The sequence below is a fragment of the Vanacampus margaritifer genome, chromosome 15, assembly GCF_051991255.1.
Source record: "Vanacampus margaritifer isolate UIUO_Vmar chromosome 15, RoL_Vmar_1.0, whole genome shotgun sequence".
NCBI lineage: Eukaryota > Metazoa > Chordata > Actinopteri > Syngnathiformes > Syngnathidae > Vanacampus > Vanacampus margaritifer.
Genome location: NC_135446.1, coordinates 6,088,686 through 6,099,969, shown reverse-complemented (window position 1 = coordinate 6,099,969; position 11,284 = coordinate 6,088,686). Strand labels below are relative to the sequence as shown.

The 11,284-nt window shown below is 38.4% G+C and overlaps 1 protein-coding gene across 1 annotated transcript; it reads right to left on the bottom strand.

Moving 5' to 3' along the window:
* Positions 1-85: 85 nt before the first annotated feature.
* On the bottom strand, positions 86-11,177 carry caprin2 (caprin family member 2). The gene is made up of 20 exons (XM_077545407.1): positions 11,009-11,177; positions 9,256-9,510; positions 9,109-9,171; positions 8,943-9,029; positions 8,637-8,875; positions 8,190-8,272; positions 7,858-7,935; positions 7,561-7,598; positions 6,716-6,862; positions 6,193-6,234; positions 5,992-6,117; positions 5,806-5,893; positions 4,696-4,736; positions 4,040-4,135; positions 3,890-3,961; positions 2,783-2,923; positions 2,398-2,497; positions 2,165-2,226; positions 1,271-1,322; positions 86-1,009 (listed from the first exon to the last, which is right to left on the bottom strand). The coding sequence occupies exons 2-20, from the start codon at positions 9,493-9,495 to the stop codon at positions 438-440; spliced, it is 2,367 nt and encodes a 788-aa protein (XP_077401533.1). The 5' UTR covers positions 9,496-9,510; positions 11,009-11,177; the 3' UTR covers positions 86-437.
* Between the last annotated feature and the right edge of the window lie 107 nt (positions 11,178-11,284).

The following is an 11,284-nucleotide window of genomic DNA, read 5'->3' as shown; positions in this document are numbered from 1 at the left end:
TACCAGTTTTGAGTTGTAAGTAGAGTCAGCATGTGAGCAATGCACTTATAGACAATTAGAAAAAGAAAATACAAACACACAAGAATTACTGCTCAAGTTTTATTAAGCCACGTCAAGAGGCTAAATTGACCTCTTTAGTTTGGATTTCAATTCAACATATTGGCCATTTGTGTTCAACACCATACCCACCACCAAAACAGTTTTCCTTCCATCAGAGCCCACAGCAAGTTTGACTGTCCACAATTTACCTTCATGCTACGGACATTGCAATCAAGTTGTTGGTCTACTTAGGTCAATAAATAAGTCAGAAACCCAATTTCGCATTTTAAAGATGCATAGATCTATAATTAGCTTTTGGGTAAAAAAAGGTACTAGTATGCTGGCCGACCTAATGATGTGTCAACTGTTTGGTACAAAGCCAAAAGAGTGCACAGAACTCAGTCCTGGTAAAGCAGAAAACCAGAAAATGTACTATACTTCCAGGTGCTTCCATAAATGGCACCGCGATGTAATCTGAGCCAAACCTGATCACCTTGGAAGAGGGGCAAGATGGCATGGTTGCTGGCGGTCTCGTGATCCGGTGCACCATCATTGGCGTACGCCGACACCATTACCTCTTCATTGCACATCAGGTTGATGTAAAGCGGCACATTAATTGCCAGCTTAAGGATGTGGAACATGAAAACATACAGTCCATTTACAGGGCAGGTAAAGCAGCCAATGTGTGTGTCGAACATCTCTCCGAAGTTGCAGTGCAGCTGATCAAAAACAATGGGCTGGTCCAGGTTACCCGGAGCAAAGTTGACGGTGCGAGAGGCCGTGAATGCAACTCTCAGCGGCTGGGAGACAGGGTAAAGTTGCATGGGAAGAACGGAAGTATGATGGTGGCCCTGAGGACTATGCGGGACCTCTACGACGGAGACGGGCAGGGAATCGCCATGTCCTGAGTCCGCCATTGTGAATTCTTCCGCACGGTCTGGGCTGCTCACCCCAGACGACTCGCGCCAGGCTGCTCCACAAGAAAAAAGGGAGAAAAAAAAAAAAGTGTGTACCTTTGACTGTGTCAATCAAAGCGGAGCATTATCTTTGTAAAGGCAGAATAATGCAATACACACAGACGTAATTGTTAATGAAAGAAAAATGAGAATTAGAGTTCAAAATCGCACCCCAAATCTAAAAACCCCACGTGTATAATATTTCCTTGTCCATGGCTGGTCCTGTATTCAAGAAAGATTTTTTTTTTTGAGAATAGAAAAGATTGTGTCCTTACCACTGGGATGATGCTGTTCTCCACATCCACAGACATGCTGGGATCCAGAGTCCTACAAACATATTAAAGACTATAAAACGTATTTTGAACACGCAGGCAGCACTTGGCATGCTAACTTCTGCTCAGCATGTACATGCACACTAACTACATGGAAGATGTATTCAAACTTATGTGATTCCCTGCCACATCCCAAGTTAGCAGAGGGTGTGCACACTTGTGCAAATAAATTATCTCAGTTGTTTTTTTAAATTTCCCCTCTCTAAAAGACCCCCCCCCACACACACACACACTTAAGTTGTACAGATTGAAATGATTTCGCAGTCTCAATTTTTTTGTCAGAAAAACATGAAAATAAAAAGCTGAAATGTTTTTATAACTTTCATACTCAAGCTATTCGACGTCAAAACCAAATGAATTTAGTGTACAGCAAAAAATAATTGGCCTACTTTTGGCGGGGACTTTACCACGAAGCGTTTACCAGTAGCATAGCTTAAAGTGGAAGTCAACCTGAAACATTTCTTGACAATAATTTGTTATACGTGACCTCACTTGTCTAAACATGACATCCTGATTAATATTACATTTGTGGTATGTGAGTTATGAAGCAAAATCCAGCCATTTTGCCACTTGCTGTCGACTGAAGATGACATCAAAGTTGCTCAGGGCTCAAGCAACGACCAATCCATTTTCTAAAGCAGAGCTGTGATTGGTTGCTACCCGAGACACTGTGATGTCATCTTGAGTCCACAGCAAGTGGCAAAATGGCCGCTTAACTCATATTCCACAAATGTAATATTAACCATAATGTCATGTTTAAACTAGTGAGGTCACATACAACATTATTGTCAATAATTTTTCTGGGGGGTTGACTTCCCTTTTAAGAGATTGACTTACCCTTGGAGCACCGAAGAGTGGGCCGTAGTTCTTGAGATGAGTCTGGAAAATGCACGCCCCCCCTGCCAAACACAAATCAGAGGCCAGTATCAAAATGTGCTTCCTGCTTAAAATGTTCAACACGATACCATGAAACTATTTGGCTGCAGTCTAAGCAGCTTATTTTGTGAAATTGAATACAAGTTTAGACAACTTGGTGTTGAGTTCCCCTTTAAAGGCCAGCAGAGACTTACCCAGCGTCTGCGAGTCATATTCTGAGGGTGCAAACTCGGGTGGTGTTTGGGTGCTGGAATTGCTGTACTTGGGCTCGACCTTTGCACTCCCGTTGAAGGCCTAGAATAAAAAGAGATTGGTGTCTAAATTAGCATGATAATCGCTATTGAAATTCATCCTATATTCAAGCTTGCACAATTAATGAAGTTTAACTAAGAAATAAAGCTCATACACAGGGGAGTGTTGCTATGTGATTGAAATAGAGCAGCAGAGTTGAATGAGTCTTTGACAAAAAGCCCTTTTGTTGCTCAAGTCTTTCATGGAGAGGATGCAAATGATTGTCCATAACGGAGAGCAGTTTGCTCAATTATCTTTCAACAAAATCAAATAAGTTTGAAGACTTACTGATGGCATGTCATGAAATTGCACGGAGGTGACAGTTTGCCTTGTGGGCGGTGTGGAGAATGTGTGCTTTGGAGCAGGGATGGAGATGCTCAGTGCCATCCTGTCACAGGGAGAAATCTTGCCCGGTTCAGCTACCAGTGCCTGAGGAACACAAAGTATGATAACACGAGTTCACGTCCCAGCTTCCGGAAAATGAGGAGAGTCACAGAGTACATATTAGCCATGGGGCAAAATGTCACGTTTATCAATGTATAATACCCATCTGAAGTTACTCCATATTTTCCCCCTTCCAACACATATGGACTTCAAACTAGTGTCAATTTCGTCAACAGAAACTAAACAAAAATAATTCAGTCATCGCACATTTTTCACCGGACTAAAACCTACATTGACTAAATCCATATGCATTTTTGTCGACTAATGAAGAAGAGACGAAAATGTACTTCACTTAATAAAAACTGGATTAAAATCTATGGACATTTTAGTTCATGAACAAAAACAAGACGAACATTATATGATTTTGTAAACTCTTGTCTGTGACAGTGCCATGTGACACACACCCTTTCAAATCTGCCACTAGCGAGTGAAACATGCACAAACAGGAAGAGGATTCACGGTGACAAGTTTTTTGTTGTTTTTTTTAAAAAAAAAAAGAAGTAAATCTTAGTTATAACGTAACATTATTCCAACGGCTACAACATTCCAACAATAATGTTAATCCGACCGCTAACTAATGCTGGCTAATTTACTAGCTTGTAGCCATCAAAGCCACTTGTTGATATATTGTAATTGTGTGTCAAGTTGTTTTTCCATCAAAAAGTTGAGAACATTTTATGTGATAGTTTTAGATCCGAAATGTTCAACATAATCTGCTGACAAAAAAATATATACAGGGGTAAAATTATTATCCTGACTAAAACTAGATGAATAAAATTATATTTTCTTGGACTAAAATGCTAGATTTATATTAGACTAAAAATAAACTAAATAAAAACAGGATGAGGTTAACTAACTATGATTAAAAACCAACAACCGTGATTGAAACTGGACTAAAACAGAGACCACATTTTAAAATGGCGGATAAAATTAACACTACTTCAAACTGACAGAGATGGCAGACTCCGGCGTGGAAAACAACGGAGAAGAAAATTTCTTCTGTTCAGCCAAATGCAGAGGCTCCTGTAGAAGAAGGAGGAAACAAACATGAGGTGAAAATTGATATTGCAAAACATGTCATACTGTTACACAGAATCTTACATGTGAGGAAATCTCCAGCCCAAAGCTTTTTAGGCACTGATCCCCATTTATCAGTCTGGCTTTGCAGTCTAGAAGTCTGGTAGGTAACGGGGTGGACTGTGAACGCAGATGAAGTGATTAACACTTTACCATGACAATAGATACATATACAGTATATATGTAAAAAGTCAACACACCCCTGTTCAGATGTCATGTTTTTGTGGTGGTTATAAAAAAGACCAAGATAAATCATTTGTAAACACTTTCCACCTTTAGTGTGACCTGTAAACAGTACAACAAAACTTTATTTCAAAGATGATGATTGTTCCTCGTCATTTTCCGCTTTCTTGGGGAAGTCTAAAGTTTGTGTCCAAACACTTGACTGTTATTTGGAACTTTGACGAAGACCCCAGGTCCAGATGAAGAAAAACACGGATGGCCTAAAGGTCCGAAGGTCACGGGTTTTCAAAGTTGGCTTTCGGCCTTGCCATTTAAGATTCTTGGAATATTTGGATGATATTCTGCACCAAAGATGAAATTGATAAATGTAGTCACATTAATGGTGGAAAATTTGAAAAGATTTCTTGGTGTCATTTTTTTCACGTCACAAAAACCTGCCATTGGAAACTATTTCCAGTGTGTTTGATAGACACGGCTAAATGTAAATGATTGCTTACATGCATTTCTTTCGGCAGGGCATCACCTGAGTTTCTTACAGCTGTTGTTTGGGAGAAAGAACACCACGTATTAAATATTTGGGGTAAATAATTTTTCTCAAACTAACAAATCAATATTATTGTTAAGACTGTGCTTTACATTACATCAGCACATCCTTGATGCTCAACTCAACTTAATTATAAAGCACTTTAAAACAATTGTTGCTGCATACAAAGTGATGTACATGGAATTAAAAAATGAAAATAAAATCAGTCCGCGGTAAAAGAAAATAAAGTAATAAATATAAGTAGTGTTATGGAAAAGAATTATTCAGCACATATTAACATAAGTTTATAGCCTATTGTATTGTGGACACCTGTATTTTTGCACGTGAAGGAATACCAAAGTGACCTTGACTGATTAGCCTGCTGGGAACAGAAAGCTTGCTTTCCTGTCTAGCTGACCCTCCCTTTCTCCTCCCAAATTCCTAACTAGGCAGCATAAACAATCTTCCTGTGATTCTACTGCGCACTCACACATAGACTTGTGTATATTTGAAGCTTCGAATATATAGAAACCCAAAAGACAAATTGCTTTCCAGACGATTTCATTTATCTCACCTAACTGCTGAAAATTCCATAACAGTAGTTAAGTAAATAAAATTGATAAGTCAACAAGAGTTATGCATGGGACTGTGTGTAGAATTTAGCGCCACCCAGTGGTGAACTAATAGAATGCAACGGCCAAAGTTGGAAGTGCGAACTAACATTACCACTGGTGTAACATAATTTGCGATGCCGATTACTAGACCGAAGATTAGATTTATCCCCCCCCCCAAAAAAAAAAAGTATATTCACGTGATAGAACATTACAGAAATGAATAGTGTTTTTTTAAAGAACATTGCAAAATCAAATATTTTAACACACACTTTAAAATAAGGCTGAATCGGCACTGGTACTTTTTTTTGTGGGGGGGGGGGGGCATTGCCTGACTGCCAATTTGCATCGCGTTAAGGGATTGCTACGATACAAAAATGTACAGTTCTAAATTTCTCAATTGATAGTTTTCTTTCTTTGGCACTTCAGCGACACAAACCTATTCAACATTCATTCTAAAATTTGACGATTACCCAGAGGAGATGACGACAATTCTGATGGCTCCCTTTTAAATCTCGAGTTTCGATTTTCCGGAGAGGACACACAATCGAGAAGAGAATCCTGGAGACAAACGTAAAAATCAGTACCTGCCATCAAAGCTTATGTTTTCTATCAATTTGCTAGCACACTGGTCCAAGTTTGCAATTGCTACATTCCACCTGCATGAAAGTAAAAGAGCCATGGATGTTGGTCATCAAGTCCTCCAAGTGTTTTTTCCTCATCACAGGGTCTTTGGGTAAGGTTGGAGAGCTGAATTGCATTTCAGGTAAACCTTTGTCAGCGCCCTGCCAACAATCACAAGGTGTCATGTTCAACATTTTGGGGGGGGGGGGGGGGGTAATAAACAATTTTGTACTCACGATTTTGGCCCTTTGCTCTCTTTTACTTTTCCTCTGCTTTTCCTGGAATCAAAGAAAATTAACACATTCACATGACATTATCATCCTGTTTTCTGTCCCAAGGATGACATTTGTTGTACTGTAATTGTGATGATTAGAACTGTGAATGATGTTTTCTCAAGTTTTTTTTACATTACTTTAAATCGCCACAGTGTGGTTTTGTTGTGCCTGTTAACTGGCAGAGCCTGTTAACTTGTATTGCTATTTTCTTCCCTCTATTCTTTTTGTGCCATACTAAACCGTTTGCACTCTTACAAGATTATACCAATTTATTTTTTAGGCCAAGAATATTGGTACTATTGGACTGCGGTTCAGTGGATTCAAGTGTACATGGATTTCCCCCCCCCCCACCCCGCAATATCTAAAAAAGAAAAAGTTAGCCGTACTTCAGAGACATTTCTCTGAAAAAGCTAGGTTTGTGTGGCTGCAACTTTTCACCAATATAGGTCTAACAAAACATGAAGCCAAGGTGGCATTAGCTTACCTGCCTACTAGTAGCTAATTTGCACTTGCTGGTAACGGGCGCTTTGGGGATGAAAGTGGCTGCTCCTTTCCATGGTTTGGTGACTGCAGCCTGAGGTGTGGTGCCTTCATCTGAGAAATCCAAATCCCACCAGTCAATTGGCTCATCCTGTCCCAGAACAACAAACTCGTCATTAGAATTCTGAGCAAGAAAACTCAATGGCAGACATTAAGTTACAGCCGTGGGAAAAGTGTCATGAAATTAAATAGTAATGACAAGTTGTTAAATCTGTATTTCAGTGGAACAATAGCTCAAAAGTTTTTGTTTTGAACAGACAATAATTGATTAACTCATTCACTGCCATAGACGTCAAAAATTCATTTGAACTATTCTATTATAGTTTAACATTTTTTCCCACTTTTGTTAACAAGAGTATGAAAACTTAGAAGAAAAATTATTGGACATTTAGAACAGATATAAAATGTGTGATTAATTGTGAGTTAACTATTGAAGTTATGTGATTAATTACAATTAAAAAATGTAATTGCATGACTCCCTCTAAAAACAAAACAAAAAAGATTATTAAAAACAAAATGTCTAGGTTTTCATTCTCTCGTTAACAAAAGTGGGGGAAAAATGTTAAACTAATAGAAGTAGTTAAAATGAATTTTTGACGTTTATAGGCGTCAATGGCAGTGAATGAGTTAAAATCAAATAAAAAAACAACAACTTTCTAATGCAACTGGGGTAGTAGTCGTAGTAACAGAGAGCAGCGTACTGGAACAGATTATATTTGACCTCAAAGGTTCGACTGTAGAGTTTCAGTTTCCCCTCTTTAAAAACAAACAAGTGAATTGTGACCTTACCGCTTTAGAAACTTCAGCGCACGTCAACTTGGATTTGGCTATCAAAGACAAACAAAGAGATCGGACAGTCACAAAAACATACTTTGATGTAATTGTCACCATCATTATTATTATTATTTATAATCTGCTCGCCATTGTTGTCCTCTTAAAAGGCCATCATCAAGATGTGTTAAGGTCACATAATGTATATACACTATACATTAGCATACAAATGAGTCTTAATAGCACTAGTCACAGCATTAGAGTCAAACAGTGGCTGTAATCACAACAATGACAGCTGTATCTGCTTGAACATACCTGGAGTTGTTTTGGAAGACAGACAAGAGAAGTACTTGCAGTTCAGTAATTTGGTAAGCTCTTCTTTCAGCAATTTGACTGCAAAACAAATTTGAGACAATCTTGTTTTTAAACCACATGGTTCCTTCCTTCACACATCAAGGGTGACTTAGCTAAGTGGTAGGGCAGCGTTCTAGCGCCCTCTAGCAGCCATTACTGTAACTACAAACAGTTAATACAGTATTTTGCTCATGAGCACTATACTATGGTTGCCAGGGACAGAGGACCTTTGAATTGTAAAGATCACGTCGAGCGCCGGAGTCACGCCCGTCGGCAAATTTTCCCATACGTACAGGTCGATCCAACCACTGGTTTTTCTTCTCCCTCCAGAAGGTCAATGTAGATCACAGCCGCATGCTCCATCTGCTGCTCTAAACTTCAACACAGGAAAGACAAAATTCATGAAAATTTTAGTCCATCATGTGACGTCTACTCCCGTTTGCGCATCTATTCGGTTCATATACGCACACGTCTTCGCTTTTACGATTACTGAACCTCAGCCAGCAAACATTAAGTTGAGTAGCGCACAAATGGACAATTCAAACATTCCTAGAGGTCAGAAGAAAATAAGGAAAAATAAAATAATTTAAATAATTAAAAATATATATAATATATAAAATATATAAATAAATGATGAAGAATGGTAATTTTTCCCAATGTTCCGAACTGTGGAATTTTATTCTGAGGTCAGGGATTCACAAGAACAATAGTCAAAATCAAGTCAGGCTTGAAAAACTCACCTCTGTTTGTCATGGTGCCCTTGTCCGAGTAATGCGGCCAGCTGGCTCAAGCTGTTCAGATGGCGCGCTGGTAGGTAAGGTGCCTGGTTGTGTCCGTGTAGTAGGTCTTTCTTGACGTGTGCCTGTTGTATGCTGGTTAGAAGGTGTTGGACTTGTAGCACCATGCCTAGCCGCCTCCTCTCCACTTCCATCCTGACCAAATGCTCTCTCTTTACTGCTTTCTTCTGTGACGTCAGCAGCTGTTTTGTCCGGGGCAAATGTTACTCTTCTGATCAAGTAAGTGTCAACTAGCGATTAAACTCTTACGTTTTGAGTCAAGCTGTCTAGGGTTTTATGGAGCTCCTTGGCAAACTTCAAGTTATGCACCACTTGCTCATAATGATCAGTAGCAGCCTAAAGGGAAAAAAATAAAACAAACAGCTTAGTCATGCTAACCACACAATTCGATGTCATTTTGAAAACATGTACTCACCATTTGGTCTTTGTTTAGACTCTCACCCGAGTCAAGGCATTTCTTATAGTGTTCCAGTTTCAGCTACGACAAGCAAGACCAAAAACCGTAAATAAATAATCCACACGCACTCCAATAAGATCTTTTCCCACATTTTCCTGTTCCTACCTTCTTTTTCTCCAAGTTGCGGATCTTGTGTTTGAGGCAGATCAGTCCATCTTCTATGTAGGTTTCATACCCAGAATAGGAAGTGGGGAAGTCAAAGGTCGGCAGGCTGCCCGGGCTTGCAGGTAAGTCTCCTTTTGGACTGGCAACAATCACAGAACCTTCCATTCTTTCCTTCTTCTCATCTGATTGTTCACTGGCAAGTGTGACACCCCTTTTAGGGGAAGGCGGAAGCTGCACCATTGCTAGGCTCCACAACTAAAACAGGGGGAAATAAAGGTGCTACCATTAATTAAACTAATCGATTATCAAACTCATTGATTATTATTTTTGGATAATAGATTAATCTGTTAGATACTTCCCCCTCACATTTAAAATAGTCCAAATGTTCAGACTTTCCGCTTCTCAATAGTAAATATCTGATTTCTGTAGTCTTCAATGAAAGCGAATTATCTCTGTGTTGACTCAAAATAAAACATTTGCTTTTACTTTGGAATGATCAAGATTTTTGATTATTTAATGACATCTTAAGGGATAATAATAATGTCATGTTTTTTTTTTAATAAAGATATGGAAATATAGGCTTACATGCTTTTACTTTACAGTAAAAATGCAACTGTTTCAAAACTAACAAACTTCTCTCAAATTCTGTAGGTGTAAAAAGAAAGACTAAAGGAGTGACATTCAATAGGCGACAGCAAAATCTAAGATTATCTGAAATACTGTTTCCAGTCGTCTTCTTTAGTCAAATGTAGTATCTCATCTAGTGGTCAACTGTGGAATTACACCCAAATGTAAACAGGAGGCAGAACTAATAAATAAATTATATATATATATATATATATATATATATATATATATATATATATATATATATATATATATATATATATATATATATATATATATATATATAATATATAAAGAGGCATTAATAGTCTTTGTGAAACTACACTTGAGTAGCAAGCATTTATGAGCTTAGAGCAATATTCTAAATTGGACTACTAATGCAATGTTTGTATTTGTTCAAAGTCAAACTAAAATGAAAACAAGTACTGTACTTCTTTCATTTGACTTTGCCAAAACCCTACAAAATAAAAGCAGTGCCTGGCGTCTACCCTGAGCCTGTTTGAATGGGATGAAATATTTTGCAAATAATATGTTGAACCGCTGCGGCACACTGTTTTTTCACTTGTATCCTGAAGGAATTCTAAATCCTCATTTGTTTTTTGGGCCGTAAGATATGAACAGAAAATGCACACTTCTGTATCACATTGAATTTAATTTAATATGCCACTGGTAAAAGTTGCAATTGTTTGACCCCTGAAAGTACCAATTTCACATTTTTCTTATCATAGCAATTTTATTTTCAATGACGTTTAACAACGTTGAAACCATGCCTACTCATTAAAGTATGTGATTAAAAACGGGAAGAAGAAAAAGTTTCAACATTTGTTCGTTGACCGAAAAAAAAAAAAAAAGTAATTCATGTCATTCAAGACTGATTGTTTGACAGGTAAGCCCAAAGTCAAACATTGGCCATGCAGTGTGAGCACGTGAACCAGCAACATGTGCTTTAAAATCATTTTAGTCAACTGGCGTGACTTCCAGAAAACAAAATTAAATCGATAGAGCAAATGAACGACCACATCACCAATTAACCTTTGACATCATTCCAAAATAAGGCAAACCAGACTTAATTTCATTGAATTGCGCCGCATTCCCATTAGAGAAATAAACAAAATAAAACACCAACCTCGTGGCTCGAGATCAGGCGTTAATTCCAATATCGAAACCAAGTGAAGTCAGCAGCAGCACTCCTACTCGATGACGATTTGCAAGGTAGTTACGAGTCAGTTTGCAGAGGGCGCCTCTACGTCCGCTTTGGATTTATATTGCGCTCCGTTTGGAATACTTCCGGGTCAGTCCCAACGTGATCAAAGCTAGAAAAATGTCGTGAATGGGTGGTTGAGGGCTAAATCTGGAAAAGTGGGAAGGACAATGGATGGAACTCATTTACATGCATGACAAA